At 41.3% G+C, this 20,258-nt stretch overlaps 2 protein-coding genes across 13 annotated transcripts in view; both read right to left on the bottom strand.

Annotated features, from left to right (window-relative positions):
• LOC106579599 (histone-lysine N-methyltransferase 2C) overlaps window positions 1-3,520 on the bottom strand; it is a 339,418-nt gene extending 335,898 nt beyond the window's left edge. For 10 of the 12 annotated variants that reach the window (XM_045702708.2, XM_082965973.1, XM_082965974.1 and 7 more), the window contains exon 1: window positions 3,084-3,520. The gene's annotated coding sequence lies outside the window, so the exon portion shown is untranslated. Of the gene's footprint in view, window positions 1-2,638 lie in introns of all 12 variants that reach the window. The other 2 variants (XM_014159658.3, XM_082965975.1) reach the window with 2 other exon arrangements.
• A 7,407-nt stretch (window positions 3,521-10,927) lies between these two features.
• LOC106579578 (DNA repair protein XRCC2-like) lies at window positions 10,928-14,978 on the bottom strand. The gene is made up of 3 exons (XM_014159612.3): window positions 14,700-14,978; window positions 14,139-14,220; window positions 10,928-14,039 (listed from the first exon to the last, which is right to left on the bottom strand). The coding sequence occupies exons 1-3, from the start codon at window positions 14,736-14,738 to the stop codon at window positions 13,237-13,239; spliced, it is 924 nt and encodes a 307-aa protein (XP_014015087.1). The 5' UTR covers window positions 14,739-14,978; the 3' UTR covers window positions 10,928-13,236.
• Between the last annotated feature and the right edge of the window lie 5,280 nt (window positions 14,979-20,258).

Raw genomic sequence — 20,258 nt, 5'->3', positions numbered from 1 at the left:
TATTGAAGCAACATCTCAAGAGAGCAGTCAGGAAGTTAAAGCTTGGTCGCAAATGGGTCTTCCAAATGAACAATGACCCCAAGCATACCTCCAAAGTTGTGGAAAAATGGCTTAAAAACAACAAAGTCAAGGTATTGGAGTGGCCATCACAAAGCCCTGACCTCAATCCCATTGAAACATTTTGGGCAGAACTGAAAAAGCGTGTGCGAGCAAGGAGGCCCACAAACCTGACTCAGTTACACCAGCTCTGTCAGGAGGAATGGGCCAAAAGTCACCCAACTTATTGTGGGAACCTTGTGGAAGGCTACCCAAAACATTTGACCCAAGTTAAACAATTTAAAAGGCAATGCTAATAAATACTAATTGAGTGTATGTAAACTTCTGACCAACTGGGAATGTGATGAAAGAAATAAAAGCTGAAATAAATCACTCTACTATTATTCTGACATTTCACATTCTTAAAATAAAGTGGTGATCCTAACTGACATAAGACAGGGAATTTTTACTAGGATTAAATGTCAGGAATTGTGAAAAACTGAGTTTAAATGTATTTGGCTAAGCTGTATGTAAACTTCCGACTTCAACTGTAGGTTAAGCACATTAAAGAAAAGTAGAGTACAGTAGAGCACAATAGAGTTGAGTACACTAATGTACTGAACTACTGTTCTGTGTTGTACTCCACTGAGCTCTACTGTGCTGTACTTTGAGGTCAAAACTTGTTAAACATAGACGTCTATGGTTCAGATTTGGTCCAGGACGGACCAACCAAATTTGGTCTGGTTTTGGGGGCAGAGCTCAATAAAATATTAGCCAGTGTGTAGAATAATACCCAAATATGCAAAGGAGGATATTGCATATTTATACCTATTTAGGATACATCACCATGAAGAGAATGACATTCATATCCCTAATTATGCATTTCTCTGTAGTAGAGAACAGGGACCCATGATGAAATTCTGTTTCCGGGTGTAAATCCACTTCACTTACTGTAGTTCAATAAAATAAATCAATTTTTTCCCCCAAAGTCAATGTGTCGTGTCATAGCTTGCACCCCATTCTTTCTGCAGACATCATTGAGTTGTTGCTAAAAACCAACACTTCAACTATGTAGCCCAATGGCTGTGCTTTAATGTGCAAGGTCTCCAAAACAAATATTAAACGTATTACAAGTGGGGTGGTGAGACCCATCCTTTGAGGGAGGATTGACTTTTTTGGCAACACTCATCTTCGCTAGGTTCTTTGTAAGCACTACAGGACCATGACATGTTTCAGACTGATGGAGATGAATTGAGCCATTCTATGTCCTATATTCAAGGATCCACTCATTCTTTCACAAGATTTATGAAAGCGTCAGGGTCAGTTTCCCAAATACAGATTAAGCCTAGTCTCAATTGAAACAACTTTTTAGTCCAGGTCTAGGCTTAATCTAAATCCAATAAAACATTTCTCAGCATTCCTGAAACAGTAGCCATAAACTCTGTCTACATTCACACATGACGTTAACATGTCCAAACCAGACATCTAACATTTGAATGACAACGGCATCGCACCTGGAACACTGACAACACTGTTCTGAAGATTCAAAGTGACGACTGATGTTCTCAACTACCACTTCTCCAATAAATCAAAGATTCCTGCCATGTTTTCCTTGACAACGTCCTCCACTTCTGACACGGTCATCGGCCTCTCTTTCTGCACTTCCCTCCACTCATACCCGCCTACAGCATTCAGTCTCAATCTTCATTCACTGAACAACATGATGCACATAGCTTCTCGTAACATTTTCCTGTCCTTGGCTCTTTAGCGTCTCACATAACGCTGTGGTCCAGCGACAAATATCCTTCAAAATTAAATTAGACATATAACAGCAACTGGATTCCTTGGTTGTCAATGGAAGGACCTGCAAGCAGTGTTGGCTTTAAAGTCACACCAAGAGTTGTGCATAGTTATTGAGGAAAGATACTGTAATTCATGGTTATAACAAAAACACTGAGCTCACCTCATGTCATACCAATAGCCATACAAAATGTGTGGTTCTCCAATTTAGGTCCTGGAGATCTAACGTTACTGGGTGATCAGGGATTTATTCCAGCCTGACCTGATTCAAATAGTCATCCTAACATGCATCTTCAGTCTGGGCCATAATTTGTAAAGTCAGATGTGTTACTGAAAGGGTGAATGAATGCCTGTACACCGAATATACTGGACTAGCGTTTGAGACCTCTGGTTTAAAACGTCCAGGCTCTGTGATCTGCTTATGTCAAAAACCATTTGTACAGTGCAAGAGTGGGCATTGGGGTTGAACGTATGTTGTTCAAAGCTCTGTAAACACACGCACACAAAATAAGTTTTTGACCGCATCATTAGTTGATAGTCATAACCCTGCCAAACACTGATATTGATTGCTTCTTCTTGCGTGAGTAGCCTAACCATAGCGTTAAAGTCTCATATTAAAAGTGAAATTAAGTTGAATTTAAGCAGTAAGAGGCCATATATTAACATCGACATAATAACAGAAACCGAGCGCTCTACACTACCGTGACATGAGTGGCCACACGGAAATCTTGAAGGTGGCTGGTTCTCGCTGCGCAAGAAACAAAACTATGAGTAAAATGTCGAGATATACATTACAACTTACCTTTTAAACCCTAGAAGTGTAGATGGATTTCCTTCATGACTTTTAAAGCCATATGAGAAATGTAATACTTTCCTTTATTATAAGTGGGGTGGGGAAGGGGGGGATCGTTGACTCGATCTTCCACCAATTCAAAAATATGGGGAAACGACCGGTGCAATTTCGGCGCCTCAAAACCATACATGAACTGATATATTCCTTTATGTATTCTTCGGTTCTTGGCTTATAAAAGTACGACAACCAGTTAACATTAACGTTTCTACTCTCCTTTCGACCACCAAGATTCACTTTCCACTGGAAAACGCATCAAAATGATATTATACATCCCAATCGCTTCTTGAATTCTTCACAGTAAAATGATTGCAATACTGATACATCCACAACTTGTAAATTCCCACAAAAGGTTTGTTAAAGCTTTAAAACTATCGAGAGAAAAGAAAACGCTTACGGAATTGATGCAATTCTTTTTTTTTTCCTTTCCAGCTTCCAGCCAACTTAAACCAGTATTAAATCCAACAAGAAACTTTCTTCAAATATTTCATATGGATTATGTTTGACATCATTTCTTCCGTTGGAACATTCCTGTTAGAATACAGAAAATTAAGTTTTCTTCTGAAAATGTGAAATTTAAAGTTGAAGCATTTACTCCATCATGGTGGCCATGTTTAGGAGAGACCTAAGCACTGCCTGTCAACGTTAGGCGCGGAAATAGGTCCAATTAAATGTTAAATTACACGTATTAGATAAAATAATGGTCCAGGAGGAATAAACCATTTATAAAAAATGAGCTTATGCAAAGGCACAAATACAAATATATGTAAATTGCAGCGTTTTGGGTCAGATCGCGTAATACATGTTATGAAAAAAAGTCTCACTGACCCTGCGGAGTGATACATTGGAGCACTATCCAGGTAAAGAGACTTCTCAGTCATCAGCCAAGAACTCTCAAAACATGGATCTGGAGTTTTTAAGTAGAGTGGATGGGATTCTGTTCGCGTGGCCATGCATTCTCTCTGTTTTGATTTAATATCTGCTAGTTTTATTAAAGAGAGTACAGTGGCAACATACATATTCTTTTGTGATTAGTTATTATGGTTGCAAATACGTTTTTTTAAAAATGGTTTTATTTCTGTTGCTACAAAAGTCCTTATTCTCAGAATTATCACATTGTGTAATATATTATAATTGGTTATTATTGGTATATATTGTTAAAATAAATAAAATAACAATATAAAAATACAAAACATAAGACTATTCTACTAGCTGGCAGAAGTGCATAACATAATGAATTGCATTTTGCCTTACGCTGCATGAAATTATTAGGGTAATTGTGGGAGTTCTAAAAGAGTTATGAATTGTGTACTTTGCAAAACATTTTATGAGTTGATTATTAAACATTAAGGTATCAAACACACTTAAAGCACATCCTAATGCATCCATTTCTTTTTTGTCAAAGGAGTTACAAATTACATTTAATCACCAGGCATCAACTTCCTTGAGGGGACAAATAAGACACCCATATATTCACTTACATCCGCCTATCATAGTGTTACTTTATCTATTGATTCTGCTCAGCTCTTTTCTTTAGATTTCTTTTTCTCATTGATCAGTGGGATGCACTCTGAGGGTCAAGGAGGGGATGGAGGAAGTCCAGACTGGTCCAGGTGCAGGAGGAAATGAGCTTCATGGGTTGAAAGAGGCTCCACTGTCTCATAGGACAGTGCTTCACTGATTCACTGAGTGCTCAGACCTCACTTATATCCTCCTCTTGTGTCCTTAGTTCTGTGTGCATTTGTGTCAATGAAAGTGTGCTTCTTCTCTGCCGTGAAGTGTTTTGATTGGTGATAGGACTCGTATAAATATAGTCTGCACTATGTTTCCCTACCCACCATCAGTACACTAAGCCATCACTGTATACGTATATGACAATTATGTTTGATTTTAAAAAATAATCTATGAATAACCTTCCCCAAAATGCATCCAGTATATATCCACATCCATATAATAGACTGGAGTCGTTCTGATGGATGACACATGGATACAGTTAGACGATATCCCTCTTCACTCATATGGTATACCACAATAACACACTGTGCTTTTGTTGCAATTATACAGCCTAGATCAAGCTAAAGGTTCATTCAAATGTTACCTTTTGTCATCCCAAATCATTTCTAATTAATTCAAGGAGGTCTTATTTTGAGACAATATGGGATTCATTTTGAATTGCTAATGCAAGGCCTTTCTCTTTCAAGCTCAATTGTATATACCTTGAAAGGGAGTGTACCATTCTCTTCCCTGTCATATTATGCAATCCTAATGGAGCCCCCTCTCCCTATTCAACCCAAGCCCTTTGAAACTTGAGAATTCAAAATAACAAAATAATAATAATTGATTTTGCACCAATCTATATAATTGGTCTGAATTAGCCCTTCATTTTCTCACTTTCTGCAGTGGTTTAACATTGAGAGACTTGGACAATACATTTACAAATGACTCCAGCTGGAGGTCTCCTGCTGAAGCAACCCGCGGCTACCACTGACTCACACCCGCAACATAGCCTAGCTTAGGCAGTGGCAAGTAGAAAATACAGATTCTATCCCCTATGTATCCTCTTTTACTCTAATATTTGATTATACAACATGACTGCAGTGAGGTTTTATTCATAAACCTCTAACACCATGGTAACTTAGCAATTTTTTTTCAACCGGACAATAATTATGGAGATGGAATGGATCGACAAATGCATGCCGCATACGAGACTAGTTAAGACCATTCACTCTGGATTTCATGGAGTTAGGTTAAATGGCAACTTCCATTATGTTTTACCTTACAGTATATTTCCACATTTCTCAAAGCTTAAATACAACACACACACACACACACACACACACACACACACACACACACACACACACACACACACACACACACACACACACACACACACACACACACATACACATCTGTTTAACACCTAAACACATAGTGAAATAACGAACTAAGAATCATTGGTCTCATGTCTTCTAATTAGGGATATGTTGTTGAACACTGCTTCTTCACCCCAGGCTTGGACTACTAAATGGTATCATTCAGAGCCATAAGCCCTCCCCAGGCATCAAGTCTTTTGCTAACTGCTGAAGAACACAAAGAAAAAATCAACAACAATAAACAAATCAATTAAGAGGAACTGTCTTTCGTTTGTGCTGCTTGGCATCCATTTGGTTTTCTGGGCCAAAGTTAACCTCTCTTTCGTATCGTCTGAGATTCCCAAAGATTGGAAAGCTGCCGCGGTCATCCCCTCTTCAAAGGGGGTGACACTCTAGACCCAAACTGCTACAGACCTATATCTATTCTACCCTGTCTTTCTAAGGTTTTCGAAAGCCAAGTTAACAAACAGATTACCGACCATTTCCAATCACACCGTACCTTCTCCGCTATGCAATCTAGTTTCAGAGCTGGTCAAGGGTGCACCTCAGCCACGCTCAAGGTCCTAAACGACATCATAACCGCCATCGATAAGACACATTACTGTGCAGCCATATTCATCGACCTGGCCAAGGCTTTCGACTCTGTCAATCACCACATTCTTATTGGCAGACTCGACAGCCTTGGTTTCTCAAATGATTGCCTCGCCTGGTTTACCAACTACTTCTCTGATAGAGTTCAGTGTGTCAAATCGGAGGGCCTGTTGTCCGGACCTCTGGCAGTCTCTATGGGTGTGCCACAGGGTTCAATTCTCGGGCCGACTCTCTTCTCTGTATACATCAATGATGTTGCTCTTGCTGCTGGTGATTCTCTGATCCACCTCTACGCAGACGACACCATTCTGTATACTTCTGGCCCCCCTTTGGACACTGTGTTAACTAACCTCCAGACGAGCTTCAATGCCATACAACTCACCTTCCGTGGCCTCCAACTGCTCTTAAACACAAGTAAAACCAAATGCATGCTATTCAATCGATCACTGCCTGCACCTGCTCGCCCGTCCAGCATCACTACTCTGGACGGCTCTGACTTAGAATACGTGGACAACTACAAATACCTGGGTGTCTGGTTAGACTGTAAACTCTCCTTCCAGACTCACATTAAGCATCTCCAATCCAAAATTAAATCTACAATCGGCTTCCTATATCGCAACAAAGCATCCTTCACTCATGCTGCCAAACATACCCTTGTAAAACTGACCATCCTACCGATCCTCGACTTCGGTGATGTCATCTATAAAATAGCCTCCAACACTCTACTCAACAAACTGGATGCAGTCTATCACAGTGCCATCCGTTTTGTCACCAAAGCCCCATACACTACCCACCATTGCGACCTGTACGCTCTCGTTGGTTGGCCCTCGCTTCATACTCGTCGCCAAACCCACTGGCTACAGGTTATCTACAAGTCTCTGCTAGGTAAAGCCCCGCCTTATCTCAGCTCACTGGTCACCATAGCAGCACCCACCCGTAGCACGCGCTCCAGCAGGTATATCTCACTGGTCACCCCAAAAGTCAATTCCTCCTTTGGTCGTCTTTCCTTCCAGTTCTCTGCTGCCAATGACTGGAACGAACTGCAAAAATCTCTGAAGCTGGAGACTCATATCTCCCTCACTAGCTTTAAGCACCAGCTGTCAGAGCAGCTCACAGATCACTGCACCTGTACATAATCTATCTACCTACCTCATCCCCATACTGTATTTATTCATTTCTCTTGCTCCTTTGCACCCCAGTATCTCTACTTGCACATTCATCTTCTGCACATCTACTATTCCAGTGTTTAATTGCTATATTGTAATTACTTCGCCACCATGGCCTATTTATTGCCTGCTTTCAGATTCCCGGCTCAGACAACCACAGAGCTGCTACTGAGCGCCAGCGTGGACCGCCACTAGGGAGCGATGCTGTGAAATGGACTTATGATTCCCCACACTCACTGTATATAGACTTTTTGTTTTCTTTTGTTCTACTGTATTATTGACTGTATGTTTTGTTTATTCCATGTGTAACTCTGTGTTGTTGTATATGTTGAATTGCTATGCTTTATCTTGGCCAGGTCGCAGTTGTAAATGAGAACTTGTTCTCAACTAGCCTACCTGGTTAAATAAAGGTGAAATAAATATAAATAAAAATAATGGCTGCTGTGCTGTCGTGGTCTTGAAGTCTGTCAGTTGAATGTGGGCAAGGGGACCCAGTTAAAATCAAAGTAAGCAAATTCATAATTCCTAATAAAATAATATTGAGCCTGTGTGGCATCATGTAACATGTATTACATTGATTGATAGTTTGTGCTGACAAAATTAAATCTAGGGTTTGAGCCATCCGGCCTCTGAGTGGGATGTTTTGAAATAGTATGGTTACTGGTGCTTCAGCAAGCTAGAATCAAGGTGATGCCTTTTCAGCCAAGATCAACACCTTGTGAATGTTGATTATGAAGGAGAGTATGGGTTATTATTGAATATCAAACATGACGGAGGATATAAACATGAATAATTGTATCCTCATGCTGAGAGGGACATTCAAATTGGTTTTGACTAGATGGGATGCAGATAATGTCAGAACTTCATAGCAGGTTAGAAGAATTAACGTAGCAGGTTAGAAGAATTAACATAGCAGGTTAGGAGAATTAACGAAGCAGGTTAGGAGAATTAACATAACAGGTTAGGAGAATTAACGTAGCAGGTTAGAAGAAAAAAGTAGCAGGTTAGGAGAATTAACATAGCAGGTTAGAAGAAAAAAGTAGCAGGTTAGGAGAATTAACATAGCAGGTTAGGAGAATTAACGTAGCAGGTTAGGAGAATTAACGTAGCAGGTTAGAAGAATTAACATAGCAGGTTAGGAGAATTAACGTAGCAGGTTAGAAGAATTAACATAGCAGGTTAGGATAATTAACGTAGCAGGTTAGGAGAATTAACATAGCAGGTTATTATAATTAACATAGTAAGTTGGGATAATTAACGTAGCAGGTTAGGGTAATTAATGTAGCAAGTTAGGCGAATTAGGTTAAGGTTAGGAAATGGGGTTAGGGTTAGCTAAAATGCAAAAAAATCTCCCAGACATGACTCGAACATGCAACTTTTGAGGTGACTTTGACATCAGCTGCATGCCTTTTAACCATGATCATTCAAGGTGATTGGCAGTGTATCTATAAGGCAGCCAATTCTGAAAAACAACAACACAATTGTGCCCTTGACCACACTTGCTTGTATAGAAAATCTACATTGCAACATCAAAAACGTTCAAATCCAACATTTTTGGCAGAGTAAGGGCGAGTCGGAGAGATGAGAATTTTGCTTTGCTCTTTCTATGATAGAAGAGAATTGATCTGAACATTTTTAAGAAAATAAGGAGCCTTAAGCCATATCGACCAGGAGCAAAGCTTAAAGAGAGAGCACAAAGAATACAATGTGAAATTACTTGGCAACTGCTGGGCGATCAGCACAGACTTGTACTGCCATGAGGCCATTGTGGTTAATGCTTATCGACTGAAACCAACTGCACACTCCAAATACAAAGGATGTCATCATTATAGGTGGGCTATTTATCCCGAACTGAGGACATCCAGAACTGAGGACACAATATAGTTTCCTCGGTTCTGGATGTCAGTTCATTCTAATGAGAAAAAATGTATATATTTAGAGATTTCACCTTTAATATTCATATTTCTTCTAACACTGTTGAGAATTTTAATTAAACAAGCCCAGCAGTCACTCAACAGAGGTCTGAAGTTGAATGTACCTTTCAAACACAGCACACAACAGATTTTCACAACTCATCTATGCAGCAATTTGTCCTAAAGTTGGATGGGTTGGGGGATACATACAGTATGTGCAACAGTCTATGCTGTCCTTGTGGGCTATTTAGTTAATACCCTGAGGGATAAATCACATGACATGGGACAATGGTGGACCAGAGTGAACAGCTGCTGGAGGGGTGGGTAATTTTACCAACTCCTCTTAGAGTAATAACAAACCATTCAGTGCCTAATTACTCAGTAAGGCTTGCCATATAGAACAGAGAGCCGTGAAACAATACAGGGATCCACAGGGAGGGAACAAAACCCTGCTATTTTGTACAGTACAGCTGGTCTCCGTCAATGAGCTACTAGGAGTCTGGGTTCCACAGGACGCGTGACTGATAGATAATTACTGTGTAATTAGTTGTGTTTCTCCAGGGCATCGCTATGGGATGCTGGCTGGGTGTCAAAAGTCAAAGGATAATTGGGTAGGGTGAGAGTAGTCCTGCTTGAACATGAAGACCCCATTTAAATAGTAGTGCTTGCCAGCTTGACCAAGCACTCCCCATATTACAAGCTAGGTAAGAACCTAGGAATTGATGAGGCTCAACAGTCCATTAAAATGTTTTAAACTATCACCCTAAAAATGTACTAGAATAGAGAATAAGGAAGTCCTACAGAGGGCGAGTTTGGTTTGACAGTTACCCCAGACTGTACATGAATCTGGATGACTGACCTACAGAGGCTCTGCTCCATCCACTCTACCCTTGAACTGTCTGTGAAATATACTCTACAAGAGTGTTAACAGATATACACACAGACATATTTGTACACACAATCTATTGATGGCTTATTTTGTAGAAAACTCTCTCTGTCTAACTGTCATATATCCTCTTTTCCAAAATACTTTAGACTAAAGAAGATCTCATTTATATGAAGAGTAATTTCACTTTTAGAGTCTACAGTATTCACACCCCACATTTTGTTGTGTTACAGTCTGAATTTAAAATGGAGCCAATTTAGAATTTTTGGTCACTGGCCTACACATAATATCCCATAATGTAAAAGTGGAATTATGTTTTTCTAAATTTTTACAAATTAATTAAAAAGGAAAAGCTGAAATTTCTTGAGTAAATAAGTATTCAACCCCTTTCTAATAGCAAGCCTAAATAAGTTTAATAGTATAAAATTGCTTAACAAGTCACATAATAAGTTGCATGGCCTCACTCTGTGTGCAATAATAGTGTTTAACATTATTTTTGGACTACCTCATCTCTGTACCCCACATATACAACTATCTGTAAGGTCCCTCAGTTGAGCAGTGAATTTCAAACAGATTCAACAACAAAGACCACGGAGGTTTTCCAATGCCTCGCAAAGGGCACCTATTGGTAGATAGGAAAAAAATAAAAACATCAGACATTTAATAGCCCTTTGAGCATGGTGACGTTATTAATTACACTTTGGATGTTGCTTCAATACACCCAGTCATTACAAAAATACAGGCGTCCTTCCTAACTCAGTTGCAGGAGAAGAAGGAAACCATTCCGGGATTTCACCATGAGGCCAATGGAGACTTTAAAACAGAGTTTAATGGCTGTGACAGGAGAAAAATGAGGATGGATCAACAACATAGTAGTTATTCCACAATAGTAACCTAAATGAAAGAGGGAAAAGAATGAAGCATGTACAGAATAAAAACATGCATCCTACTGAAAAGAATGTGCAAAGCAATTAACTTTTTGTCCTGAATAAAAAGTTTATGTTTGGGGCAAATTCAATACAACACATTACTGAGTACCACTCTTCATATTTTCAAGCACAGTGGTGGCTGCATCATGTTATGGGTATGTCTCTAATCGGTAAGGACTGGGGAGTTTTTCAGAATAAAAAGGAAACGGAATGGAGCTAAGCACAGGAAAAATAACCTGATTGTCTGCTTTCTACCAGACAGTGGGAAACTAATTCCCCTTTTCAGCAGGACAATAATGTAACGGTTGTCGTCGGGAATGGAGGACCAAAACGCAGCAGGAATGTGGATGCTCATCTTGTATTTATTTTAAGTCAAGAGAACACCAAAATAACAAACGAAGAACTCACGAACAACAAAACAGTCTTGACATGCTCACGCTCGCACGCACGCACGCACGCACGCACGCACGCACGCACGCACGCACGCACGCACACACACACACACACACACACACACACACACACACACACACACACACACACACACACACACAAAACAATCTCCCACAACACTACACCAAACAATTACCCATATATAGGACTCTCAATCAGAGGCAACGAGAAAGCACCTGCCTCCAATTGAGAGTCCAACCCCCCATTAACCTACACAGAAATACCACAAACCAGAAAGAACATAGAAATACAAAACATAGAACATAAACCAAAACCCGGAAATAATAAATCTAACACCCTACTACATAAACCATCACCCCGAAACACATAAACAAAATACACTCTGCCACGTCCTGACCAAACTACAATAACAAATAACCCTTATACTGGTCAGGACGTGACAAATAAACTAAAACACAAGGCAAAATGTACACTGGAGTTGGTTTCCAAGATAGTGAATGTTCCTGAGTGGCCGAGTTACAGTTTTGACTTAAGTCTACTTAAATCGCCATTGACCCCCCCCCCCCCCACTTTTTGTACACTGCTGCTACTCGTTGTTTATCATCTATGCATAGTCACTTCACCCCTACCTACATGTACAAATTACCTCAACTAACCTGTACCCACGTACACTGACTCGGTACCGGTACCCCCTGTATATAGCCTCGTTATTCTTGTGTTACTTTTCATTATTATTTTTTACTTTAGTCTATTTGGTAAATATTTTCTTAACTCTTCTTGAACTGCACTGTTGGTTAAGGGCTTATAAGTAAGCATTTCACAGTAAGGTCTACACTTGCTGTATACGTGACAAATAAAGTTTGATTTAGGCTGGGTTTCTATACAGCACTTTGTGACATCAGCTCATGTAAGAAGGGCTTTATAAATACATTTGATTGATTGATTTGATCTGAAATTCTATGGCAAGACCTGAAAATGGTTGTCTAGCAATGAGATCAACAACCAATGTAAGAGACCTTGAAGAAATTTGAAAATAATAAATAGGCAAATGTTGCACAATCCAGCTGTGGAAATATCTTAAGACACTTACCCAGAAAAACTAATCGCTGCCAATGGTGCTTCTACAAAGTAGACTCAGGGGTGTGAATGCTTATGTAAATTAGATATTTCTGTATTTAATTTTCAATAAATTTGCCAGAATTTCAAAAAACATGTTTTCACTTAGTCATTATGGGGTATTGTGTGTGGATGGGTGAGAATTTTTTTTCTTCTTGAATTCAGGCTCTAACACAACAAAATGTGGAATAAGTCAAGGGGTATGAATACTTTTTGACACTGAATGTACAGTGTATGAAAGTATTGAGACCTATTGACTTTTTCCTAATTTTGTTAAGTTACAGCCTTATTCTAAAATGTATTAAATCGTTTTTCCCCCTCATCAATCATCACAAAATTCCCCATAATGACAAAGCAAAAACAGGTTTTTAGAATATTTTCTACTAAAGCATACTTTTGTTCTAAAGTATTCAGACTGGTTTCAAAACATTTGCAACCTCTGTAACAGTTGCCTTATCTTACTTATTTTTTTATTGATTTATTATTTTACAAATGACAAACATCAAACATAATAACATCCACATTTGGTGGATTAAAATAATCCAACAAATGTAAGAAATAAAATCACTAAAAGTTGCTGTAGTGTCTAATGGATCTTCTATCAGTTTAACACATCCAGAATCAGAATAGAATTAAATCAATTGAGTTCAACAACATCTTCATAAAAACTGAACACCCCCTCCCATAACATAAAAAGAGGAGCATTTAGTGCCTCTTGTACTTGTGGTAGTGCATGCAGCTGAAAACACCTGCTTTCTGTCCTTGGTCACCTCTCCTTTGGAGAACAGCACTCTGTGTGTCACTAGCCTCTGCCAGGCCCTGCTGAGGTAGGCCTTGTCAAAGTTTGAGGCATGAGAGGACCACTGTCTCCAGGAGGAAGACGATGAGGATGGCTCAGAGAGCCCAGGTGTCATGGCCGCCACGTCAGCCTGAGCCGAGTGCCCGTAGTTCCTCATGATGGCGTGCGTGGTGGCGAACACCACTATACGGTAGTCTCTCAGCAGCCGATCCAGGAGCTCTGAACACTTTCTGAGGTTGGCTTCCTGCTTGGCCACGCTCTCCCCTCCCCCACTCCGGTCCACCCAATAGAAGGCTGAGATGCTGTCGATGACCAATAGGCACAGAGCGGGCCGGCTGCAGAAGGTATTCTCCAGGTAGTGCAGTGTGAGAAGCAGCTGGACTGAGCTGGAGCAGTGAACCACGAAGAGTCGGCCTAGGCAGGCTCGCACCCTCTCCTCAGGCTCTACCACCGCCCCACTATCCTCTCCTTTTGCGTCCTCCCCCAGGCGCTGCTCCAGTACTGTCACCAGCCTCAGCATGTCAAAGTGGTAGTCGGTGTCCACGTACATGACTTCCACCTCCAGGCCCCCCCGGTCGGCTGGGAGGATGCAGTGGGTCACCAGATGGTACATGGTCTCAGTCTTTCCACTTCCCTCGGTACCATGGAACTCCACTACGTCACCTGGAGAATGAATGTAAAAGAAATGTCAACTATGTGACTACTGTAATCATTTCTTTATATGGCATGATGATGCCACGTTTATATACCAGGGCAAACTACCTTGAATAGGTCCAGCACCATCAGGAAAGATGTGAGGTTCAATGTCCCTCAATGACCGCCTCCCCTCCAACCTAGCAAACAACTGAAAGAAAATACATTCTCATTTAGAAAACAACATAATATATTCATGACCCATACGTTACTTCTGATTTTACTTTGATAACAAAGTACTTCTAGCTGCTAACTTGAAGTTCAGGTTTACCTTCGGTATTCAAAAGCAGGAAAACTGCTGATCAGAACCAGGAAGTGACTGTGAAATGTTTGTTAGAACTAAGCTAACTGCGATGTGTCTCTGTGGTTACTAGTTGGTTGTGTGGAACTGTTAACAATGTTAGTTGTCGAGTACATACTCGTTAACCTGTATGGAGTGTGTGTCGAAAGGGATAGAAAAGCACGAAAGGGATATAAAAGAGCACGTACAAAGAAAAGGTTGGTTAGCTAAGAACATGGGGATATACTTGATGGAAAGGAGCACATCGCCATAGACATCATGTTACTTTATTAAAAACCTTTCATTAGATACTTATTACACTTATAGGGTAACGTTAATTTGCAACATACTTGTGCACCGTTCTCTGTCATTTTGGCAGTAGTTGTCATCCCTTGTATCTGTCAGGAAAAAAGATCGCGCTTTTTCAAATCGACTTCCTGCTTTTGGTATTTTACCGTAATATCTGGCACAAACGAGCTATATGCATTGTTACAGAATCTTTGGTACACAAAATGAAAGTAGTTAAGCATAATTGCTATTAATCCTAACGTTATCAATAATAAAGTATATTAGCTCGTGTGACATAATATTATTTTCCTGCTTTTCATTGGGCGCGTGAGGAATGGTTACAGCATAACAAGGTTGCCAAAACTTCGCGTCCAGAGAGGAAACAGTGGAGTTCAGATGCCACCTTGCGTTGTTTACATTGAAATACAATAGTGGTATTCTGGCTGCGTTTTACAGGCAGCCCAATTCTGATATTTTTTCCCAGATCAGATATTTTTAACAGCTGATCTGATTGGCCAAAATATAAATTAGTGAAACAAATATCAGAATTGGGCTGCCTGTCAACACGCATCCTTAGATGTTTTTACGGATTCTTCATTTAGGCTACCGAGTGGCGCAGCCGTTTAAAGCACTACATCTCAGTGCTAGAGACGTCACTACAGACCTTGTTTCGATCCCGGGCTGTATCACAACCGGCGATGATCGGGAGTCCCATATGGTGGCACACAATTGGCCAAGCGTTATACGGGATAGGCGAGGGTTTGGCCGGGGTAGGCCATCATTGTAAAATAACAATTTGTTCTTAATTAACTTACTTGCCTAGTTAAATAAAGGTTAAATAACAAAAATGTGGTTATTTAATTAAACTGTCCTTAACCATGTTATAAAGAAAATACATTTTCACAGGTTTCAATAAAGTCGTTTTTTTCTGTAACAGCTGATCCAGCACCATCAGCAACCATTCTACATGACAGAGCATTTTGCTATGAGAAACGGACTCACGGTCAGGTGTGCTAGTTCCCATTACTACGCTCGAGTGGGGAACGGAGCCAGCGCGTTTACAATTTTTCCATTTTCCGTTTGACTATGGAAATACGCTCGCTGTCAAACTACTAGAAATATAAATAACGGAACAGAGAAATAAGCGAGCACGGGGCAGAGCAATCAGCCTTCTATCCAACCTTCAATAATACACTGTATTTAAACGAACTTTTTGATACAGTTGTTGCAAATAATCTATGGTGTTTTGGGGACATTCTTTCGTCATCATGAGCATGGCAGTCCACCCACCACCTTGCGTGATAGATTGTGGGACTGGGTGAGTTTGTTTGCTGGAAAAAGCTGAGCTTGCATTGAAGGTATGTGATCTGCCTCGAAAATGACATTTACTAAGGTTATGTTGCCAGGTCGCAGTTGTAAATGAGAACTTGTTCTCAACTGGCCTACCTGGTTAAATAAAGGTGAAATAAATAAAACATGTTATGCCACCAATCGACACAACCTTTTGCCATCTGACTCTGTTCCACTGCAAGTGGAAAGAACCTTCTCAGTTAATGATAATAAGATTACTAATATATTATTACAATATATTAAAAATAACAAGAGATTAGGTTAGGTATGCTTTTAATGTAAGTACAGTGCCAGTGGCTAAGTGTAGTAGGCTCCTCTATTGAGATTGTAATACCGTAGGACAGAATAGTCTAAACTAGTTCTGAAAAAGTTAAGCTGAGGTTTGTTATTACTGGTTGATGCAGGACACATGACTCAGGAGTAAATAGGTCAAATAGCTGGTCACCTGGAGGGGGGAAAACCCCATCAGAGATGGGTCATGATGGTATGATTTTGCTGTGGCTTTGCTACATGGGTTGTTCAAATTCTCTTTTGGTGGGAAAATGCATTACTTTTTTACATTTTATAGCAAGGCTACAAATAATTTAAAATGGATCAACATTAAATCGTATCCAGGCTTGTTGCAAAAAATGACATCTATTAGTGGTAGGAGCCTGCAATAAATTACAGTATAGAATCAAACAAATTAAGATTTTTGCAGAGCTTCAGCTTTCTGAATCTGAAGGCTAGACCTGTACACTCACAGGTGTGATTAACTTGATGAATACCTCAGCCAGTGGGCAGTACATTAGTTAAGGACTCTATTAATTAAACCACTGCATGTTTTGAGTAACAATATCAATTTTAGAGGAGATTACTTTTTCCTCCATGATGAATTAGCTTGGTTAATAAACAGGAAGTTATACTTAATCAGAAAGGCTAGGATCGAGACACAACCTGGTGTTGTGAATTTATTATAGGGAACTAATTCCAAAATGTTTCGGTTGTTTCTGAAATGTTAATTGCAAATTGATTGGGATAGAAAATATTACCAAATGCATTCTGCTTTGTCCGTGGTACAGACAATAAATACAGTGCCTTCAGAAAGCATTCATACCCCTTGACTTTTTCAGTTTGTTGCCTGAATTTAAAATGTATTAAATTAAGATTTTGTGTCACTGGCCTACAATACCCCATAAAGTCAAAGTGGAATTATGTCTTTAGAAATGTTTTTGCATGGACTCACTGTGTGCAATAATAGTGTTTAACCTGTCTGGACTAGGGGGCAGTATTTTCACGGCCGGATGAAAAACGTACCCAATTTAAACAGGTTACTACTCTGGCCCAGACACTAGAATATGCATATTAACACTCATTAAAACACTCTGAAGTTTCTAAAACTGTTTGAATGGTGTCTGTGAGAAAAACAGAACTCGTATGGCAGGCAAAAACCTGAGAAAAATCCAAGCAGGAAGTGAAAAGTCTGGGAATTGTAGTTCTTCTTTTGATTGTCTATCGAAGCTCCAGTGTCTGTGGGGTGACGTTGCACTTTCTAAGGCTTCCATTGGCTGTCTAAAGCCTTCAGAAAGTGGTTTGAGCATTTTCCTGTCACTGGGCAGAGTATAGGAGCTCAGTTACTGAGTGGTCTGCCTGGCAACAAAGTGATTGGATATGCTCGGTCCCGCGAGCGCACCCCTCCTTCTTTTTCTTCTTGAACGAATATGATATTGTCCGGTTGGAATATTATCGCAATTTTACGTTGAAAATACCATAAAGATTGATTTTAAACAGCGTTTAACATGCTTCTAAGTACGGTAATGGAACATTTTGACTTTTCGTCTCTCGTTCCGCGCTCGCGCGTTACCCTTTGGATAGTGCTCTGAACGCACGAACAAAACGGAGGTATTTGGACATAAATATGGATTATTTGGAACAGAAACAACATTTCTTGTGGAAGAAGCAGTCCTGGGAGTGCATTCTGACGAAGATCAGCAAAGGTAATACAATATTTCTAATACTAATTCTGAGTTTAGGTTGCCCCGAATTTGGCGGGTGTCTGAATAGCTCGCCGTGATGGCTGAGCTATGTACTCAGAATATTGAAAAATGTGCTTTCTCCATAAAGCTATTTTAAAATCTGACACAGAGGTTGCATAAAGGAGTAGTCTATCTATAATTCTTAAAATAATTGTTATGTATTTTGTCAACGTTTATGATGAGTATTTTTGTAAATTGATGTGCACATTCACCGGACGTTTTGGTGGGAATACATTTTCTGAATATCAAACGTCAATGTAAAATGCTGTTTTTGGATATAAATATGAACTTTATCGAACAAAACATACATGTATTGTGTAACATAATGTCCTAGGAGTGTCATCTGATGAAGATCGTCAAAGGTTAGTGCTTCATTTCGCTGTGTTTTGGGTTTTATTAACACATGTCCTTGCTTGGAAAACGGCTGTGTGATTATTTTTGTCTATGTACTCTCCTAACATAATCTAATGTTTTGCTTTCGCTGTAAAGCCTTTTTGAAATCAGACAATGTGGTTAGATTAACGAGAAGTGTATCTTTAAAATGGTGTAAAATAGTCGTATGTTTGAGAAAGTTGAATTATGACATTTTGTTGTTTTTGAATTTTCCGCCCTGATATTTCACTGGCTGTGTCCCGCAGGTGGCGTCCCACCCAGCCCGTAGAAGTTAACATGATTTTTGGATGACTACCTCATCTCTGGTCTCTCAGTCGAGCAGTGAATTTCAATGTCATATGCGTTGTAAGGGACAGACCAAGGCACAGCAGGTATAGTGCTAATCTTCTTTCTTTATTTTAAAGAGAGCATTCAAACAAAATAAACAAAACGACGAAACAGTCCCGTAAGGCACACAGGCTAAACAGGAAACATAGAAACAGAAAACTAGAACAAATTCCCCTGAAACAAACCAACCCCAAAACACACAAAACAACCCCCCTGCCACGCCCTGACCATTCTACTATGGCAAAATTACCCTTCTCACTGGTCAGGATATGACAGTTACCCCCCCCCCCCCCCCCCCCCCCCCCGAAGGTGCAGACCCCGACTGCACCCCAAACAAAAAACCCACAAAAACAACCCCAAACCTAAAGGGAGGGAAGGGAGGGTGGTTCCTGTGCTACACCCAACCCTTCCGCCAATCCTCCAGCTACGGAGGTGGCTCTGGCTCCTGGCGTAGCCCCCGTTCTGCGCTGCCGACCACCGCCGGAGGCTCTGGGCTGCAGACCATTACCGAAGGCTCTGGGCTGCAGACCGTCGCTGAAGACTCTGGGCTGAGGGGCGTCGCTGGAGGCCCCGGGCTGAGGGGCGTCGCTGGAGGCCCCGGGCTGAGAGGCGTCGCTGGAGGCCCCGGGCTGAGGAGCGTCGCTGGAGGCTTCGGGCTGGGGAGCGTTGCTGGAGGCTCCTGGCTGAGGGGCGTCGCTGGAGGTTTGCTTCGTGGGGCTGGCATACAAGGCGCCAGGCTAGTCATACACACCTTCAGGCTCGTGCGGGGAGCAGGAACAGGACGTACTGGGCTTTGGTGGCGCACTGGAGGTAGAGTGCGAGGAGCAGGCACAGGGTCCACTGGGTCTTGGAGGTGCACTGGAGGTCTGGAGCGCACGGCCTGCACAACCCGCCCTGGCTGAATACTCCACTCCGCTCGATCACTGCGGGGTGCGGGCAAAGTTCGCACTGGCCTTTGTATGTGCCCTGGCGACACAGTGCGCGTCACCACAAAATACGGTGTCTGTTCCCTCACTTGCTCATCATAGTAAGCCCGGGAAGTTGTCTCCGGACTCCATCCTGACCCTGCCCAACTCCCCTTGTGCCCCCCCCTAAAAATGACTAACTAGTAACAATCCCGCACACAGCCTAACCTGCAGCGGGGAAATTTATACACACCGAATCACACACAACAAGACACAGGTGTGACAAACCAGACTGCTAAACGAAAAAGGAAAATGGGATCGGTGGCAGCTAGTAGGCCGGCGACGACGACCGCCGAGCACCACCCGAACAGGGAGAGGAGCCACCTTCGGTGGACGTCGTGACAGTACCCCCCCCCGACGCGTGGCTCCCGCAGCGCGCCGACGCCGGCCTCAAGGACGACCCGGAGAACGAGGTGCAGGGCGATCCGGATGGAGGCAGTGAAACTCACTCAGCAGAGAAGGATCCAAGACGTCCCCCACCGGCACCCAGCATCTCTCCTCCGGACCATACCCCTCCCAATCCACGAGGTACTGCAGGCCCCTCACCCGACGCCTGGAATCCAGAATGGAT

This window comes from Salmo salar, chromosome 19 (genome assembly GCF_965601325.2).
Source record: "Salmo salar chromosome 19, fSalSal1, whole genome shotgun sequence".
NCBI lineage: Eukaryota > Metazoa > Chordata > Actinopteri > Salmoniformes > Salmonidae > Salmo > Salmo salar.
This window is presented reverse-complemented; position numbering and strand designations above follow the sequence as displayed.

Coding starts and splice junctions, on each gene's coding strand:
- LOC106579578 (XM_014159612.3), bottom strand. CDS start 14,738: ATGACAACTACTGCCAAAATGACAGAGAACGGTGCACAA. Junction 14,221..14,699: donor TGACAGAGAACGGTGCACAA/GTATGTTGCAAA, acceptor ATTTTCTTTCAG/TTGTTTGCTAGGTTGGAGGG. Junction 14,040..14,138: donor TGGTGCTGGACCTATTCAAG/GTAGTTTGCCCT, acceptor TTCATTCTCCAG/GTGACGTAGTGGAGTTCCAT.